General features: G+C 41.1%; 2 protein-coding genes across 2 annotated transcripts; one reads left to right on the forward strand and one right to left on the reverse strand.

Annotated features, from left to right (window-relative positions):
* The first annotated feature begins 9,045 nt into the window (after positions 1-9,045).
* On the forward strand, positions 9,046-12,648 carry LOC133884392 (probable protein phosphatase 2C 48). Its single transcript, XM_062323787.1, has 4 exons — positions 9,046-9,878; positions 11,224-11,641; positions 11,736-11,959; positions 12,052-12,648. The coding sequence occupies exons 1-4, from the start codon at positions 9,663-9,665 to the stop codon at positions 12,229-12,231; spliced, it is 1,038 nt and encodes a 345-aa protein (XP_062179771.1). The 5' UTR covers positions 9,046-9,662; the 3' UTR covers positions 12,232-12,648.
* LOC133884393 (uncharacterized) lies at positions 12,639-16,224 on the reverse strand. The gene is made up of 6 exons (XM_062323789.1): positions 15,915-16,224; positions 15,692-15,822; positions 14,291-14,335; positions 14,121-14,172; positions 13,517-13,613; positions 12,639-13,090 (listed from the first exon to the last, which is right to left on the reverse strand). Exons 1-6 carry the CDS (start codon positions 16,060-16,062, stop codon positions 12,925-12,927), a joined length of 639 nt encoding a protein of 212 aa, XP_062179773.1. The 5' UTR covers positions 16,063-16,224; the 3' UTR covers positions 12,639-12,924.
* Between the last annotated feature and the right edge of the window lie 3,944 nt (positions 16,225-20,168).

Genomic DNA, 20,168 nt, shown 5'->3' on the forward strand with positions numbered 1-20,168 from the left:
TTTTTCACGTGAGTTCCAGGACTCAAACTCACGACCTTGATCAGAAGCTCTGCGCGCGCGAACTCCCTAACCATCTCACCTCTCATTCGTTCTTGAGTACAATAGCAAAATCAATCCTTTTGACATCTTATAAATTTCTTGTGAAATAGATGACCTACTCCTTATTCATTTAACGCTCCTCAAAAACGTACAAACAGAAGCATAAACTTTAGAGACACCAAGCGAGAAAGAATGTTCCAAAGCAATATGACTCCACGGATGGAATATGAACTATAGGCTCTATTCAAGACCATTCTATATGTCTTTATGCACAAAAGCTTAAAACTTGAATGAATAACAAAGCAAAAAGGCAGTCACCGAAAGAAGCAACTCTCTAAATTAATAGTCTAGAGGCAAGGGGATTCAAGACCCTCTCAAATACATGAGTATATGAACATTTATGTCTCTAGCAACAAAAAAAATAACTTCCTAAGGATGAAAAATTGCAACTCAAAGGCAAAAAAACGAAAATCAACAAGAAAATCATAACCCAAAAAAAAACTTGTAAACTTGCAAGAAAACTAATAGAGAGAGACTAGAAGGAGGGGAATTCAAGCATATGCAAAAATATAAATTTCATTACTTAAAGAGGTTAGTCCTATTTTAGATATATTATAAGAATTTTTCTCTTAAAAACTCTCACCTATTACATAGGCTAAGTACTCATCTTCTTCTACTATAAAACTCTAGCACTATACTCTCAAATAGGTGGCAAAGGGGCTCAAGTGGCTGCTTCAAACTTTCATATAGCCCTACACCTCTATTTAAAGACTTAGGAAACTTGACTCCTATACTTTCTAGCTTGTTACCAAAATACTCATCTTTTGTAGTACACTTCTACCTAACATCGAGGGTATTTTGATCCATTTCTTGCTCCGTCCATCGAACGGCCGCGACGTCTTCACAACTTAGCTTCGCCTCGATGTAAGCTTTGCGATGGTTTCATATACTCCTCCAATCCTCTCACATTTTTTAGGCCCAATCGTGAAACCCTCTATACGCTTCTCAAAGCGTGACTCACCACTTGTTTACACCTTAAGCAAGCGCTCTGATATTGACACGTGTACTCCGTCTTGCGACCCTGATCGTCGGCAAGTCTCTCCCACTCCTGATCCTTCGGGCTGCCTTGTCACTTGTATCGGCATCCCTTTCTCTTAACTTTGTCAACACGCTGTCTTCATCCTCCGTTTCACGCTTTGCTTGACCTCCACGTGTACAGCTAGGATCACTCTTGACTCCGCCCGGCCTCCTTGATCGTCCGACACCAAGCACCCGCTTAGCCCTGATCACCTGTCGTCGACCGCAAGTTGCATCCGTCATCTGCACACTATGAGACAAAAAAACATATTTCTCCAACTCCAACTCCAGATAGTCTATAATCAAAATGCTCAAACCAAGCTCAAGCAATCCAAAACTTGATAAACTAAATTGACAACCTTATTAACCACTCATCACATATAAACCAAGGCACATTTCAACTTGTTTTCTCAATCGCCCCATTGATGAGTGCAATGGCAACACCTCAAAGCATAAAGATTTTGGTTTGAAGAAGATATACTCATTCAAGTGACCAAAAACTGAAGAAATAGCAAAACAAAAAAAAAACATGCCACTTGGTATAAAAAGGTTGTATAAGGACTAAGAGAGGCAAAGACAATCTAAAAACCTCAGAAGAGCAATAAAACTCAAAAACACAAAATAAAATGCTTCCCCTTGATGAATGCATATTTTTCATTTATGCAAGATTTTTATTTGATTTGGTGCAAATTTTTCATTTCTCCCCTTTTTCATTCATTTCTCCCCCATTGGCAATGCAAACATTAAGGATAAAACATTATGCAGTGCATGAATATGCAATCCTAATGAGTTTTTACAAGTATACCACAAAGTATTTGCAAAACCTAGAAACATCAAAGGGCTATGGAAAGTAGAAGATGAAGCTCACAAATGCACAAAGCCTCAAAAAGAAACTGTGACACAAGGACATGAAGCTGTACAAGCTAAATCCAAAGAATTAGTTAGTGCATTTAATTTCATATAGTCAAATTATATTCAAAGCGACCACCACATAAGCATCCACTTGTGTCGACGCAATACAAGCATTAAGAACTAGCTAACTTCAATCTCAAACTAGGAAAATAAGCATTCATGACAGTAGGCTTTGCAAACACTCATATATGAAATCAAGACTTAGTTAGATCAAGTGATTTAAAACAAAATTGAGTAATTAGACACATTTCTTTCATTTTTATCCTCAAGTTGCCTCTTATACAAGCAAAGTGTCGCGCGACTAGGTACGATAAACACCTTGAGGCTTCAAGACAACCGTATTGGATCACATTTTAGCATAAGATACTTGATTTCACATTATTATTCACATTTTCACAAAGAATCGAGTTTTCATATGATCAAATCAAGTAGTGTCTTTGCGATACAAGGAACACATGTTCCCCTAAGGTTTTATCATGAGCTAAAAAATTGATAAAGATAAAAAATATAGTGTAATATTCCCCAATCTACTGACTTGAACCAAGAAGGCTAGAGTAAGATATTCATCAAACTAGCTTTAACACAAGCATTGACTAAGCAAAAACAATTATGAACATGGTGATCAAGAATATAGCATTTCATAATCTACATGATTCATAAAATTATCAAATTTATCTTAAGGAAAGCTAGCTTGTTTGAAATGTTTCATGTCAAAACATCAAGAAGAGCCTAAGATTAAAAGTTTGCTCCGCACAACTACTCAACTTAGTCCAAATTCAAGTCTAGCAATTGAAAATGTTAAAGACATGCAAGCCAAAGCTTAACTACTACGATTATCTTACATAATGCGGTGTAATACAAATGCAACAAAAGTAAGATAGAGTATATACAAAGATAACTCCCCCTCACACAATGTCATAGGGATAGCACACACCAAGCTCTCCCCTCAAATAAGCAAATCTAGTAGCATCTAGAGGCTTGGTGAAGATGTCGGCTAGCTGGAGTTGGGTATCAATGTATTTTAAGTCTATATCCCCCTTCTCATTGTGATCTCTCAGAAAGTGGATGTGTTTGGTTTTAGAGTGCTGGATTGGATTATTGGCTAAGCTTATGTTACTGGTGTTATTACACAAAAGTGGCACACTCCTGAAATCTAACTCAAAGTCCCTCAAGGTAGCAACCATCTACAAAATCTTTGAGTAACAACTAGTGCCAACTACATATTCAGCTTCAGCAGTAGACTGCGCAATGCTAGATTGCTTGCGAGAAGACAAACACACAAGAGAAGTACCCAAGAAATGACATGTAGTAGAAGTACTTTTTCTATCAATTCTACACCTAGCAAAATCCGCATTGAAAAAATCCAGAAGAGAAAGCGAAGAGGAAGCGGAAAACCAGAGTCCATACTCAAGAGTATACTTGAGGTATCTCAGAATGCATTTCACCGCCTGGAGGTGAGACGTCCTCGATGAAACTTGGAAGCACGCGTAGAGGCAGACGATGAAGTGGATGTCTGGTCTTGTCGCCGTCAGGTACAGGAGGGAGTCAATCATGCTCCTAAACTCCCACTGGTCCACCGCTTCTCCATCTTCATTCGGATCAAGCACAGTCGCGATAGCTATCGGTATTGTCAAGGGCTTCGCATCACTCACGTCGAACTTCTTCAGCAACTCCTTGATATACTTCGTCTGGTGGACGAATGTACCCTGCTTGTATTGCTTGATTTGAAGTCCAAGAAAGAAGTTGAGCTCACCCATCATCGATATCTTGAACTCCTTGCTCATAGTTTCTGCAAACTTGGCCACAACTGCATGAGAAGAGCCGCAAACAATGATATCATCCACGTAAATCTGAAAAAGTAGGAAATCTTTGCCATGCCTGAGAGTGAATAAAGTTTTATCAACCGACCTCATGACATACCCATACTCTAACAAGAAATACCTAAGCCTATCATACCAAGCCTTAGGTGCTTGCTTAAGCCTATACAAAACTTTCTGAAGCTTGTATACTCTATGTGGGTATTTGGTGTGCTCAAAGTCTAGAGATTGCTTAGCATAGACTTCTTCCTGTATGAAACCATTTAAGAATGCACTCTTGACATCCATTTTATACAACTTGAAACCCTGGGATACCGCAAAAATAAGAACGATCCTAATAGCTTCTAGCCTAGCTACCCGTGCAAAAGTCTCTCCAAAGTATATCCCTTCTATTTGAGTGAAACCCTGAGCCAATAGTCTAGCCTTGTTTCTCACTATAGACCTATCCTCCCCCTGTTTGTTTCAGAAAACTCATTTTGTGCCTAAAAATGTGAACATTAGGGGGTGGCTCTATAAGGATCCAAACTTGGTTTCTCTTAAAAATTTTAAGCTCTTCATGCATGGTATTGACCCAATTTGAATCAAATAAAGCATGTCTAACATCATGGGGCTCAAAGGAAGCAACAGATGCAGAATCAGTAAAATGAGCATGGTGAGTGGACTTGGACCTAGTTACCCTCTCATCGAGATCGCCGATCATCATGTGTGGAGGGTCTCGCCACTGAATATGTTGAGGAGCCTCACGCCTTTAGAGAACCTCCACTAAAACACAGCTGGTGCATGCTCGAGAGCAGTTGAAGTGGAAGTAGAGGCTGTAAGACCCTCTACTGGAGTAGAAGAAGCAGGAGCCAGCTCTGGAGCAGGTGTGATCGAGGGAAGTAGTGGATCATCCTCGTTGTCAGCAAGAGCTGGAAGGTCGCTATCTACAAAGATGCTCTCGTTTATCTCCTAATCACCTGCACACTCAAAGACAAAACTATCACAGGCGGTTGATTCATCAAAAGTCACACCACAAGATTCCATGATGGTGTTAGTGTCGACATTGTAAACCCTATAAGCATGACTATGAAGAGAATACCCCAAAAAAATGTCATCTGAAGAACGCGACTCAAACTTGTCAAGATTGCCACACTTTAGGATGAATCAACTCATAAGAATGTAAAACCGACAATCGAAAACTCTCAAATGTGAAACCTTTGACTTCCTTCCAAAGCACAACTCATAAGAAGTTAAATTCAAGATCGAGCGCAAGAAAATCTGATTTGAGATGTAGCACACTATGCTAATGGCCTCAACCCAAAACTTCCTATGAGTCCTATGCTCATCGAGCATCGTCTTAGCCATCACCAAAGTCATGTTCTTTCTTTCAACCACGTTATTCTATTGAAGAAAGCATGGGGTAGAAAAAATTGATGCTCAATGCCATGTCTAAGGCAGAAAGCATTAAAGAGATAGTTCTTGAACTCGGTGTTATTATCACTGTGAATTGTTTTCAATGCATCTAGGATTTATTTGAGCAATCTCAAAACTAAACTTCGAAAGTGTGAGAACATATTATCCTTACTTACAAGAAAGAAGACCTAAGAGTAGTGAGAGTAATCGTCAACAATAATAAGTACATACCACTTTTCACCCACCGAACGAACCCGATAAGGAACAATAGTGTTCATATAGAGAAGTTCTCCCGGTTGTTCAGTTATCACCAACCGTGAAACCCTCTGTACACTTATTAAAGCGTGACTCACCACTTGCTTATACCTTAACCAAGCGCTCTGATATCGACACATGTACTCATCTTGCGATACTGACCTCCGGTAACTTAGGGTTTTGGATATCGGATATACATACATACATACATACATACATACATACATACATACATATATATATATATATATATATATATATATATATATATATATATATGTCGACGCTAATTACCCTGGGTATGGAATAGTTATTCCATACCCCAACCCAACTGAACGAGCCAGCCCACCGACTCAACCAGCCCCTTACCACCCTAGCCACATACAAAATAAGTATGATCGTAAACATTATGTCATGTTCATAAATGTATTTTCTTATACTTGTAAATATTTTACTTTATCATTTATTTTTTTGGCAAAAGTTTAATATTTTTTGGTGAGGGAAGTTCAATACTATTGAACCATCTATACATATGTTTAAGCACATATGCTATTACAGTGGTTCATAATTAGTAATATATGTAGTCTATATCTATAAGAACCTCGTTCTTTGTTCATAAAAACAAGTCATATGTGTTTCATACTTATCACATCATAGGAATTAACTTCATTATGTCTCACAAAGTGTTGTGTATAATAACTAATATATCTCTGTATAAAGAAGTCACTACCTTATCATAAAAAACATTTAGATATCTCATTAATAGTTCATGCATCGTGCTATGCCACTAATTCATAATTAGTAATATCAGTAGTCTATGTCTATAAACACCTTGTTCTTTGTTCGTAAAAACATGTCATATATGTGTCTTACTTAACACAATCCAAGTATTACAAACTTCATTATGTTTCACAATGCGCTGTATATAATAACTAATATCTCTTAATATAAAAAAGTGACTACCTAAAAATAAAAAACCTTTAGATATCTAGTTAATAGTCCATACATCATGCTACCAAAAACTATTAAACTTTTTCAAAAAAAATTGATAAAGTAAACTATTTATAAGTATAAACAAATACATTTATGAATATAACATAGTGCTTACAGTCATACTTATTTATGCGTGGGTAGTGGGGGGGACTGGTTCGTTCAGTTATGTTACAATAGAATAACTATTTCATACTAGAAGATAATATAGTAAAGCTATATAGAGAGTGTCACCCTTCCTATTTCCAATCAATAGTTTGAAGTGAAGTTGACTCCTAAAAGTCCCAAAAGCAAAGAAAAAGCAAAGAGCATTCCAGACCAGGAAAAGGAGAAGAGCCTCCATGCCATGACAGGAGACCCATATCTTTAGTCTATCTCACTCTAACACCTAATTACCTATGCAATTCCCTTCTTTCAGCTTAGCTAGTTAGGATTTATTTGACAGACCTTCAGTTTTAAAAAATTTTAGAGCCAGATATCTTAGCCTTAGATATCTAGGAAGCTAAGTTAAAAATACACTGAAGATGTTTAAATAAATCATTTTGTTTATATTTAAACTAAAAATAGATATTTAAATTATTTTATATTAACTTATAAATAATAGATCGAAGATGAAGTTAGAAGTTAAAGCCTTTGACAAACAAACACAATCTTAGTAATCAATAGTAGCTTAGCACCAAACAAGGATGCTGCGTCGTTTCGCGAGAGATCACACACGTACCCAAAAGAAGCCATGTGCACAAACAGTCCCCGGATCGCGGGAAATCTAGATCCAACAGCACCTCTCAGACGCGGCGGCGAGCAGCAGCAGCTAATCATCGGCCGAATCGTAGCACAACAAAAGGATCGCCGCCTGATTAACGAACGCCACGACACGGCTCGACAATAGCTCGGTTTGGTCGCCGACTCGCCACAGAGAATCACGTCTAATCTTCCCCACCACGGTCAGAAAAATATCTGGCTGGAGTTACTCGTTTTTTCAGCCACCCCACGTGTGCCGGCTCAAGTAAATGGTGGGACCGGACCGGTGCACACAGGGTCACGTAGCTGGAAACAAATTTTATAAAACTTTTTATAAAATAATCTCGTGCGACTCTGATCCAACCATATATTTTCTGATTCAACAATTAGATTGAAAAGAAAATATAAAAAAAGACATATAATAAGGAATAAGATTCTTTATAAAACCTAGACGTACGTTCAGAATTTGCGTTCCATGTAGCTACGGAGCCACACATCCCGGAGGTGCCAGCGATGCATTGGCGGTGGCCATGTTAGCTAAGGAAGATTCAAATGCTTATCCAGCTATGAACTTCTGTTTAAAATTTTAAAACCTTTTGTTCAACTTTTATCCCGAGATTCCTTTCAATATATCTCGTACTTCCTTTGATATCTTGATATCTCACATTTTATAATATTTTCCTTGTAGTTTTTTATGGTAAAAAAGTTGTGTTGACCAAACGGCAATTGCAGAAGAGATAAAAGCACTAACGGAAGAAATGGCAAAAGATAGATACACCGTTTTTGGATGGAAGAGAAAAAAATATGGTTGGGCCGGAAAGTCCAGAAGGATAGATTGACCATATTATATATGTGAAGTACAATATGTAGTAGATATTGTACTTCACATATTTTTTACCGTCCATCGCCTGCCTAGCCAAAGTGAGGCAAGTTGGAGAAAATGCACGAAGAGTAAAATAAAGGCAGCCTAGGAAATTGTGTGTCTTATCATGCTTGTTGTGATCCGGAAAACAATAACACATACATATTCCCTCCAGTCATAGATACAAACTGTTTTAGATAACTCATAATATTTAATACATAGTTTTGACTAATATTTTCCATTAGAAGATATTTATAAATTCATTATATTTATAATATTTTGAAAATATTTTTAAGATAAATTTATATATAGGATTTTTAGATTTCTAAAATGACATGTGCTTATAATCGGATGGAGTCAAGCATGTTTGTTTGGATTTTACTTTTGATTTTTTTTTTTTTTTAAAAAGTTGTGCTTTTGATTTTTTTGAAAAATTATTTTTGAATTTTGGTTTATAACAAATTTTTAGCTTCTCCCACTCCAAAAGTAAAAAAAAAGTTACTCTTAGCTAGTTTTTTAGTTTATTTTGTCAGAAATAGACTTTTGATTTTTCAAAAATCACTTTTTAACGATCTCATTTGTTTAGACTCCTGATAGTAAAAAAAATTTAAAACATCAACAATCTCATTTATTTAGTCGTCTGATAATTAAAAAATCAAAAATAGAAGTCTAAATAAATAATCTCCAGGCTTAGTTTGAAACACGGGAATTTCACGTCCAAACATGAGTCCAACCAATATATTGGTCTCGCCGTTTCCCACTTGAGGCTACAAGCCCTACAGCAAAAGGTAGCGCATCCCTGCACATTCCAGAACGGGACCTCTCCAATGCTACGGAGGACTTATCCACATCACCAAAAAGCAGAAGGAATATGCAGAGTCCCCGAGGGCCTGTCCGTCATAAACCACACGAACGAACGCGCCTTGCTCCGTAGGAACGAAGAATGTTGCTGTGCAAGCGACGGCCGGCTTCCTGACTCACCCGGTCGGCCTAGCTAAGCCGAGCTTCCCCTGCACCTACGGCTCTTCCTCCCACCTCTCCCGGTCGGCCTAGCTAAGCCGAGCTTCCCCTGCACCTACGTCTCTCTCTCTCTCTCTCTCTCTCTCTCTCTCTCTCTCTCTCTCTCTCTCTCTCTCTCTCTCTCTCTCTCTCCTTTAAAAGCTCCCATCGAAGCTTTCACCTCACTTCACACCGCGATTCACACAACCCTCCTCTTCATTAATTCTGCTTGCTTCGTTCCTGCTGGTTCTTCGCGAACTCGCTGCTTCGGTTGTTCTGGCTCTTGTATAAGCCTCCGTTTCTTGGCAAGTTCTTGCGCATGAGTTTAGAAGCTCTTTGTCTTTCCGCTTCTGTTTCATCCAAACCAATCCAAGCTCGTTGCTTGATTCAAAAGGAACACGAAAGATCCAGGAGAAACGACAGAAATATCCGGAACAAATCAATCGTAGTCCTCCGTTCTTGGTACTGGTAGTAGCTGAGCTTTCCGCGTTAGTGGTCCGGATCAGTCGCCACGAAACCGGGAGAGAGGAGGGAGGTAGGAGAAGCTCTCGGTAGCCGCGCGGAATTGATCCGTGAGAATGCGGCAGATCTCGTCGCTGCTGCAGGGGCTGGCCCGGTCGCTGTCCGTGGGGAGGGACAGCAAGGGGGACGGCGGCGCCGGCGCAGGCGAGGGGAAGGCCGCAGTGCTGCGGACGTCGGGGACGGTGTGGGGCGAAGGGTCAGAGACGTTCGCCGCCGTGTGCTCGCGGCGCGGCGAGAAGGGCAGCAACCAGGATTGCTCCATCGTCTGGGAGGTCAGATGTCTCTCTGCTCCTCCTCAGCTTCTTCTTGATTGTCCTCCATTTTGTCTTTCTCTGTGCATGTTAATCTTCTCTGTTTGTTGTAAGATCTGGAATATTTTTCTAGCAAATGAAGAACAGAAGATTAATCTGAAAATAAATACCAGAGTAACATTTCCTTCGTTTACCATAGTATTAGATGGCCTTTCTTTCATCGTAGCAAGCTTTTAACATGGATCAGGAGATGTTGTGCATGGCGTCATGGTTCACTAGCCCTTCTCTCTTTTCCTCCCAAAAAAAACAAGAGTTGGTGATAGAGCACGGCCAGGACTGACTAATTTGCTCGTGTTTTCTGAGCTCTGACCAGAAGAACGCAAACCACTTCCTGTGCATCCCTGTGTACTAAACCTGGACTTCTCGGTTCACCTAATCATTTCCCTTTTTTTTTACAATTTTTAGGAGCTTCCGTATTTTCAATTTTTCACCCATAGGCCCGGTTCTAAACAAGGGTCAAAATAGCTGGGCACACATGCTGCATACCGGTTTGTGTCTGCTTTTGGCTTCTAAAAATTGTAGAGGACATGATACGTGTCCTGATCTGCTAAAGGAGCCAGGTGTTTGGTTTCTTGGTGTCACTTTTCAGTCCTTGGTATCCGAACCCTAAGCAGCTTTGGGTACTTAAGCTGAATGTCTAAGATGGAAAGCTGACCACATCATGCAGTAGATTACTCCATCCATTCTCCATGGACTACATATTTGGTCTCATCTCATGCCAACAGGGCAGAGCTAGGATTGTAGCATTGTTTCTTCATTTCCTAAAGATGGTATTATTGTTGGTTTCAGAAGTAATGCTAGTTCTTTTTTACGCGTTTATATAATAAATTGCATCGGATAGATTAATTCACATAGCTGGTTGGTTTCGCTTGGTTCTCTATTTTTTTTCTAAAAGCTGCCCGTTGTATTAATTAGAAGGAAAGGTCGACGGCCGGTTGGTTCTCTACGATGTCACATTGGAATCTAAAATTGTCAATTATCATGTAATGATTGCGCAGTGTAACATTAACAATTCCTTAACGCTGAACCACACATATAATGCCAAACCGAACATTACCCATAATTTTCACACATTTTCAAACCATCTGTTGGCACATGTAAAGAATTCACAACAATTTGGTTGAACTACTTGCCGATTCAACTTACACGCAATTGAACAAATGTTTGGATTAGGTGGAGATTTAGAGAACTTCACACAGCACAAATTTGTATGAAAACTAGTTTTTTCTACGAAATCTTGACAAAATTCCCGCGTTCCGAACAAAACTTGTTCTCATGTCTCTCTCGTTCTCTATCGTCTCTTCAGGGGTTCGGGTCTCAGGAGGACACGGCCTTCTGCGGCATCTTCGACGGGCACGGCCCGTGGGGCCACTACGTCGCCAAGGCCGTCCGCGAGTCGCTGCCGCCGTCGCTGCTGTGCCACTGGCAGGAGGCCCTCGCGCTGGCCTCCCTCATCGACGTCGAGAAGAGGCTCTCCGACTGCCGCTTCGACCTCTGGAAGCAGTCCTACCTGGCCGCCTGCGCCGCCGTCGACGACGAGCTCCGCCGCAGCCGCCGCCTCGACGCCGTCCACAGCGGCTGCACCGCGCTGTCGATCGTCAAACAGGGCGACCTCATGGTCATCGCCAACGTCGGCGACTCCAGGGCCGTCGTGGGGACGACGTCAGACGACGGGGGCGTCGCTGCCGTCCAGCTCACCGTCGACTTCAAGCCCAATCTGCCTCGTAAGTCGTTGTTGCATGCATGCCTGTCTGGCTGGCCATTCTTGTCATGTGACGACGGCTGTTGCTGACGTCGTGTCTTGCGATTCCGATGCAGAGGAGAAGGAGCGCATCCGGCGGTGCAACGGCCGCGTGCACTGCCTCGCCGACGAGCCTGGCGTGCACCGGGTGTGGTTGCCCAACCGGGAGTCGCCGGGGCTCGCCATGTCGCGCGCGTTCGGCGACTACTGCGTCAAGGACTACGGCGTCATCTCGGCGCCGGAGGTGACGCAGAGGAGGATCAGCAGCAGGGACCAGTTCGTCATCCTCGCCACGGACGGGGTAATTAAGAGACATTTATTGCCTTTTTTCTTCGAAAAATTCTCCTTTTTTTCTCTTTCAGTACGGCGCCTGATGGGAACTTTTTCCGGCAGGTCTGGGACGTGATCTCCAACGAAGAGGCCGTGCAGATCGTGGCGGCCACGCCGGACAGGGAGAGGGCGGCCAAGCGGCTCGTCGAGTGCGCCGTCCGAGCTTGGAGGCGCAAGAGGCGCGGCATCGCTGTCGACGACTGTTCGGCCATCTGCCTCTTCCTCCACTCGCCGCCATCATAGAAAGCTCCCCTGCTTAAATCGGCGTCAAGAAGAGAACAAAGCAAAATGCAGATATCAAGATTAAGATTATTATTCCCATCGCATTCTTGTTAGAGACTGCAATGCCGCCGTCCAAGACTCGAAAGGCAGATCAGAACGTGCAGTTTGCCGCATGATTGGGACACTGAAGGATCGATGGACCTGGACGGTGACCAAAAAAATCTCCAGCTTTCACACCGTGCTTGTCAAAATGTACGAGAAACAACACCAGCCACCAGCAAAGGCAGAAAGATGAAAGGGAAAAAAGATGCATTTTGTCCTCATTTTCGGCGTGTATGGATCTGAATTGCTGTTATGATAGCAAATAGTCACAATTATTGTTGTACATCAATCAAAATAGGATCACAAATCATATAGGGGGTGCCATCTGAACGAAAAGTCACATTGTTGTATCAACATAATAGGGTCACAACTCACAAAATCACATCTTTGGCGTCGTCTGCCCCAACAATCGAGTTTAAGATCTTCTGCGCTGAAGCATCAGGCACTATTTCACACGTCCTAGAATACACCAGAGATCGGAATCTTAGACTTAGTGCACTGAAGCATCAGGGATTATTTAGCACATCCTGGAACACACCACCAACAGACGATTTGATAGGTTGCAAGCGATTGAAAATTCAACTTGTGGTGGCTATGAGAGTCGTCGGCGAGCTAGCCACCATAACGGCTTTTTAACAACTCAGGAGGCTCCTCTTCCATGATGCCAGCTCCGGTAGTGGCCAAGTACTCCCTTATTGTGGTTTTCCGGTCACCAAGATAGGTGTGGTCTAAGAAGTTGCCATATGCTGGTTCTCCAAGATTTTTAGCAGCAAGAACACTGCAAAGCAATCAGAACCATGAGAGCGCCTGGAATACCAGGAGATCATGATTCTACATGCCTAATACAGTAATGACTGATAATGACTATTATGTAGAAAGTGTGTTGCTATTGGATTACTATAATGTTCAAAGCAATGATTTCCTTTTGCTTAGGAAATGCATCCTGCTCTCAAATGACACAAAGCAATGATATCATTTTTGCTTGATAATTGCATCTTGCTTGGAGATGTCATAGTCTCATAGATGTGCTGTACCAGGGAGAATAGATATTGTACACCCTATAATAATTTGAGTGCATGGGTGTAATTTTGTGCTAGGTTTATTGTAATTTGAACAAAAGCTAGTACCTTTCTGATGTTAATTACAAATTTATTCAAGAGATGAAAGAAACAAAACATAATATGTTTGAATAACAAATACTTACCAATGTCTAAGATATAAGCGACATGGTAAAATATCATCTCTCCATATTTTGTCAATGTTGTACCGTCCATAGCGCTGGTTATATATTTCCTTGCTTCCTGCCAGAAAAAAGGTCAAAGTTTCAGCATGAAATCAACTTCAAAATTAAATACGATTGTGTGTTGTATCAAGCAATTCTCTAAAAGTAAACAACTTATATCGACAGAAATGTGTTTCGATTTGCCAGAAAAAGGTAAGAGAAATGTCCGCATAAGGCTCCATCATTCATCATGAACTCAACCATTTGAGCGGGACTAAAACATGTCTAGCTTAACTGCAATTTAGTGGTGTCGTCATGCAGCAGTTTGTAACTTATAGGTCATTCACACCCAATGAAGGAGGAAGTTGAGGTCACCACTTGAAATGTATTTTGTAAGGATGCTGGATGAAGAGAAGAACAGATAATCATTTCATTCACAAAATAAATAAATTTATATCCTACCAAATCTGATCAACAACTGAAGTGACAGACTGATAGCACACAGACATGGACATTATATAACAAATTGAAAATAGTTAAATGAAATGAAGAACAGGATGAAATCTGAATGTAACATAAATTCAACCTTGACATCTCTCTTGGAAATATTGTTCATCACTGTAGCGCGTGCAGACAACCTGACCCACAAATTCCACCAAGATGAAGAATAATTCCAATTGCAGGTAGCAGCAGCAAAGAAGGAAAAAAAAAGGATAACTACAGCTATGATTCCAGATGAAGAGTACGAGCCCTTACTGCTGGATTTGTAAAAAGCACTCCATCCAATCCTTCAGGAACAACCTGACAACACATAAAACACAAACAGAAGTGGCAGCAAACACTATGAAAAAGTAGTCGAAATTACAGGTCAGGACTGAACTCTAAACATCTTCAGACTCCAGATAAATTAAGCAACTAAAAAGATAACCAAATGGTGCAACATTTATTCATTTAACAAACTAGGCTAGATCAGCAAGCATGAAATGAATTAATTGGTCACCCACTGCAAGAAATCTAAATTCATGTTCCCTCTCGATAAATGCTGGCACCTGCAAATATCACAATTTTTCAGTCCTCGCCAAAAAGGACCTCAGAAAAGTTCCATTGGTTGCCATGAATAAACATGATACAATATCATAGTGAAACCCACAGCACCTCTTCCTCCTTGATTTCGAAAACAGTGACTACCACCAGCTCGCCCTCGCATGGCTACACACTTAAGCTTGAGAACTCCTACAAGTCACCCAATACTAGAATATAAATAGAGAACGTATGCAAACAACAAGAGATATGAAATGCAACTCTCAGAAAGTACACACTAGACTCTACATTCACAAACATAATCCAATGTCAAACCATTTGAAATCTCAACAAAGTACCTAATTTACTTTCCTCCAAGACCAGGATCCTAGATGGCAAAAGCAATGATGCTCACATTACAGAAAAGTTCCTACACAAGAACTAAAATCCACGCCCTCATACATGAGTCCTAACTCATAACACACCTTTTTGTTTATGCTTTCCTAAACCCATTGCAGTCACCTCTATTTTACTCAATGCAGTTTCTAATTTGAAATTCCAACTTTTGTTGGTCCAGTGTTCTTGCACCAATGTTGCAATTTATTGTTACGTCGTGATAGACAAAGAGAGGATTAGCAAACTAACTGAGAAGGACAGTAAACTTCCAATACCCTCCAAGTGGCTCTAATACAAAGGGTATACTCTATTACTCTCCTTTATTGCCCGCAAGTTCAGGCGCACACAAGTGCTGCAAAAGAGGTATGCACAACTACTGCAGACATTAAACAAGGCACAGACAAAATTAAAACAACAGAGATTGATTACTAAAAAATTTCAGATGTGTCTAGTTCTTCCACATACTCTCTCTCTCTCTCTCTCTCTCTCTCTCTCTCTCTCTCTCTCTCTCTCTCTCTCTCTCTGTATATATATATATATATATATATATATATTCTCCAAAAGGCTCACCAAGAACTAAGCATTCGTGCACAAGAAAGAATGGTTAGACCTATCACATCCAAATCCTATCCACCTTGCAGAATCACACACTGCAAGCCTCATACGGTATCCTGCAATTAACTATGCATACGTATACTGATAACTTAAGTAGAGAAATATTAGTATGTATAGTATGTACACCTTGGTGGCCTCGACGGCGATGCCGCGCTCGAAGAAGATGGGTGCGACGTGAGCGAAGACTCGCCGGAATCCCCGCAGCGCCGCCACCCGGAAGCCCTCCAGAACCGGGAACGTGCTCCTCGCGCTCCGCTCTGCCGTCAGTCAGGAACCTAGGAACGTTAGACGTACTCGGTTCAGGGTCCGAGCAACGGAGTATCAATGGCAGCGGAGGCGCTGTGCTCACCTGAGAGGAGGGAGCCGAAGCCGACGACGGAGACGCGGCCGCCGGGGGCAGCGACAGCAGCGAATTCCGCGGGTGAGGTCAGCTCGGGGAAGAAGCCACCGGCGGTGGCGGTGGCGGAGGCGGAGGCGGACGCAGTGGGAGGAGACATGGGGCGGCTTCGGCGGGTGGGCGGCGGCGAGGGGAGATGGGAGGAGGATGGGGCGGTCTGGCACGTCGGATATTGATCGGACGGCTGTGTGTGGGCCAGGGCAGGGAGGCACTTAGGCCGAGGCGATGGCGCGCATTATTGAGGCAGGGATGACACGCACTGATGATGACAAGGCAGTTGGGCTTAGGATTCTAGCTTTAAAAAGTAAAAATAAACATTAAAATCTAATTTTTCCAGTTCACCAGCTAAGTTATATGATCTATAATTTAGTTATAATAAGTTTCTATGTAGGATTAGATTATAACAATTCATAAAAAACAAATATAGTCTTAAAGACATAAACTCACAAGTCATAACACATTGCTGCTCCTCTCGTCACATACACATACAAGTGTCATTTTAAGTTATGTGTAGTTAATATTTTTAAATTTTTACTATAAATTACTCTTTACATGTTGAGTTTGAATATTTAAAAATAGTACAATTAGATTATCTTGAAAAATAGTTTCATAATAGTATAAATTTTCTATATTTATAAGCATATTACATGAAAATAATAGTGAAAGATGTGTTTTAGAACTATATCATATCTAAAACAGCACTTATTTATGGTCAGAGAGAATAAAAGTGTAATAGTGTTAATTAAATTACTTTCTTTTGCCCGTGAATTAGGGCCTCCAAACAAAAGTGTTGTCTCTAACACAATCATTTTAGCAACTCCCGACACTCAATTTTTTCATCGGGTCAAGATCCAACAGCTCATTACTATCTTCTTCCTCTCATTCTTCAACCTATTGTCCCGATCCACTACCTCAGAATGAATTATTAGAGATAAATTTTCAAACCCTATTACAGATGGTTATAGCTTCTATCTTTGTAAAAATGTTTGTGATATTAAACTTGTTACAGATGAAATTAAACCGTCTGTAACAGAAATACACATAGACAGATTTTCTGAAAAATCGTCTTTGCGTATTAAGGGTCACAAATGGTTTTGGTTGAAACATGTCTGTATAAAATATTACAAATAGATTTTTTTTTTTTTAAAAACAACAGACATGTGGCCCTTTCTCTCTGAGAAACCATTTTGCTATTTATCCGCGCTTATGATATGGCATACATCACACTTCATGATATACATAAGAGCATCACAAGCATTTACATATAAAAATAAGAACATCACAGACACACACATATCACGAATAAGAACATCACAGTCATATACATAATAACATCACACATATATAACACATGAGAACACATTATTTTATATACACAATCTCATCAACGCACATTATTCAAAACATAAACTTAGCTATACATAATCTCTAATTGTATTGTGTGGTCTTCTAAAAGGATAAGATGATTGGTATCATTGACAACACCATCTTTTATAAGGATGAGATGATTGACACCATCTCAGTCATCGGTGTTTCACTATATTGTCAACACATGCATCATCTTCAATCATCATCTCAATGTCATCTGAGTTAGGCTCCATCCTAATGTCAAAATCAAACTACATTGCTATCAAATTACCAGCCATTATTGAGTAAGAAATGACTGATTAAACCAGTTTTATAGTTCACGAAAATACCTCTATTATGACGAACATCAATAGAGAAATTTTCATCTGAAAGATCAGAACGTGGAACATAATTCACAACAAAAACTAGGCTCACGGTGGTGCCCTTCACAACAACGAAAAACATATATTCCATACGACTGAAATCGACGCCAAGCATCCAGACCGTAGAAGCTGTCATAGGAACAACCTCATCCTCTCAACGTCTGATAGCAGTGAACAAAGATATTACAGAGCTGAGACACAAACACCATATTACCCTTAGTAAACGAATCAAAGCAAACCCTAACAAACCCTAACAAAATCGTGATATAAATCGTACTCACCTCAGTGCAGAGAAAGGGATTTGGTGCCTAGATCTCGAACCTCCGCCGTGAAAACAAACCCTAAAACAGCTTTACAGAAGGAGCTCAGATGGTACGGATGGTAACAATTTAGATCAGGTACGGATTTAGCCAAAACCCGTCCGTCACAAATCTTGAAATTCAAGATCCGATCCACACCTAAATTACTAATCCGGTTAAAATATGCTCCGCACCTCAACCTGGTGAGGACCCATCGGGTCTTACAAATTGTCTATACACAAATCGATGAATCATGAAGCTACTATTTGCGGGTGCGGATGCCCTTGCAGGTACCCTGTGAACTCCTTGCCGGGGACCTGCAAACAAGTCATTAGCAGAATAGCAGGGATGCAATTGCAGTAATGTATCAAACACAGATCTGAATCTAATGAACCCCTAGAGACAAAATGAAGCACGCGGCTTGGCTAAGCAAGATGTTGTATTGCATCACAATCCGTCAATGCCACGAGCTCCCAGATCCCAAAGCCACTGCATCAGATGTCTCTACTCGAACCAATAAAAGAAACTTGGTTGGTGAGAGAAGTTGGTAGGAAAGGGTCAAGCAAGAGGAAGCACTGGCTGCCACCAGATCTCTGGCTTGGCTCAAGCTATAAACGAGAGATCTGATCCCCTCCACCTCCATAATCAGATTCACTCCACTTCGGTCAACCCTTCCTCAAAGCTGCACTTCCTTCGCCTCGCTCTGCTGCCCAGCAACAGTAGAAAGCAACCTCCTCTCCTCTCCTCTTTTCTGCCCGGCGGCCAACTACCGGAGCTGCACCATCTGCGGGTGCAGGTGCACATGTGGGATGCTAGCTGTGGCAGCACGGCGAACTGGTGAATGGAAGAGGTCGAGTAGTGCACTCTCAGATCTAAGTAGTGGGAAGGACCGGGGGTGAATGGCGGATGGACTAGGGATTTTGACAGCAGCGGGTGGGCGAGTGCGGAGTGTTGGGCTGGGCTGGGCGGTTGGGCTGTGATTCATACTTTCATGGAGGGATTCGGTGATCTGTGGGAACCCACAGGTGAAAGTAAAAATCTAGGTCTAACCCGTTCAAGTTCGGATACCCAACCTATCATATCCATAGACGGGATTTAGCACCCGAGTCTATACCCGTCGGTGCAGAACCTATGGGGACCCGCACCCATGGGTCTAGTTATCATCCCTATCGAATGGCAATGAGGAGAGCAAGAGAGATGAACTTTTCGTCGCTTCATTGAGGAAGATGAGCGATTTGTGTTTAGGGGTAGTGGGAAGACAAAGAGAGCGATCAAATTTAAAATAGTACATAAATCTTTAAATACAATTGATTTTTAGAAAATTTGTTTGTGTCTATCATACAAACACAAATGAATCTTAAAAAAACCGTCTATGAGTTCTGGCACACTCAAATAATGGTCATGTTATAGACACATTTGTCTTAGCAACCGTCTGTGACACTCTGTTCGCTTTCACTGATGTTGTGGCAATGGTCTCTCATTCCTCGCCAGCGAACTTCTCCACTAGGTGTGACCCACGCCCCACTCTCTGCTCAAGCAGCGAGAGACATGAATAATGTGATATCTGGGACAAGTATTGCTATGTGATTTTTCTATTAAAACATTGAAACACATGGTTGTTGATAGGGTGAATGTTCAACCTAAAAACTCTAAACAATCCAATAAAAGAGAAAATGTTGTTTAATATCTTGTCTCAAACGAAGATGAGGCGGAGGCCTTGTGGAATGGCCCTCTCCTATCCCGCTTAGTACAAGAATTCAACGAGGATGACACGAATGAGGTGGACGTTGGAAGTTTATAATGCCAAAAATTTAAGTCAACATCCGCAAAGAAAAAAGGTTGCACAAACCGGTCGGCAGTCAAAACCCAAAAATCCAAAAAAAAAAAACCTAGCAAATGCCAAATAAAAGGAATTTTCTAGAATAGTAGAGGTCTTAGTGACTTGGCTAAATTCCAGTTCATCAATAGAAGTACTAGTGACCATTGTTTGGACTCTATCGCCCTACTAGAAACAGGGAAAAAAGAGGCACTTATCTAGCGGTTTGGACCTATACTGGCATTGCCTCCCCGTCGTGGCAGATCAAGTGGAATCATGCCTGGGATAAATACAGCTTCTTTGGAAATAGTCAAAGTCTCGGATGGGGAATTTTATGTGAAATGACATCAAATGTGTTTGG

This window comes from Phragmites australis, chromosome 11, assembly GCF_958298935.1.
Source record: "Phragmites australis chromosome 11, lpPhrAust1.1, whole genome shotgun sequence".
Classification (NCBI taxonomy): domain Eukaryota; kingdom Viridiplantae; phylum Streptophyta; class Magnoliopsida; order Poales; family Poaceae; genus Phragmites; species Phragmites australis.

Bases quoted from the DNA above. Each gene is read 5' to 3' on its own strand.
- LOC133884392 (XM_062323787.1), top strand. From the start codon at position 9,663: ATGCGGCAGATCTCGTCGCTGCTGCAGGGGCTGGCCCGGTCGCTGTCC. The intron at 9,879-11,223 runs GTCAGATGTCTC...TCGTCTCTTCAG, and splicing joins ATTGCTCCATCGTCTGGGAG to GGGTTCGGGTCTCAGGAGGA. The intron at 11,960-12,051 runs GTAATTAAGAGA...TTTTTCCGGCAG, and splicing joins TCATCCTCGCCACGGACGGG to GTCTGGGACGTGATCTCCAA.
- LOC133884393 (XM_062323789.1), bottom strand. From the start codon at position 16,062: ATGTCTCCTCCCACTGCGTCCGCCTCCGCCTCCGCCACCGCCACCGCC. The intron at 14,336-15,691 runs GTGTACATACTA...ATGTGTTGTCAG, and splicing joins TCGCCGTCGAGGCCACCAAG to GTTGTTCCTGAAGGATTGGA. The intron at 13,614-14,120 runs GTTGAATTTATG...TTTTTCTGGCAG, and splicing joins TTTCCAAGAGAGATGTCAAG to GAAGCAAGGAAATATATAAC.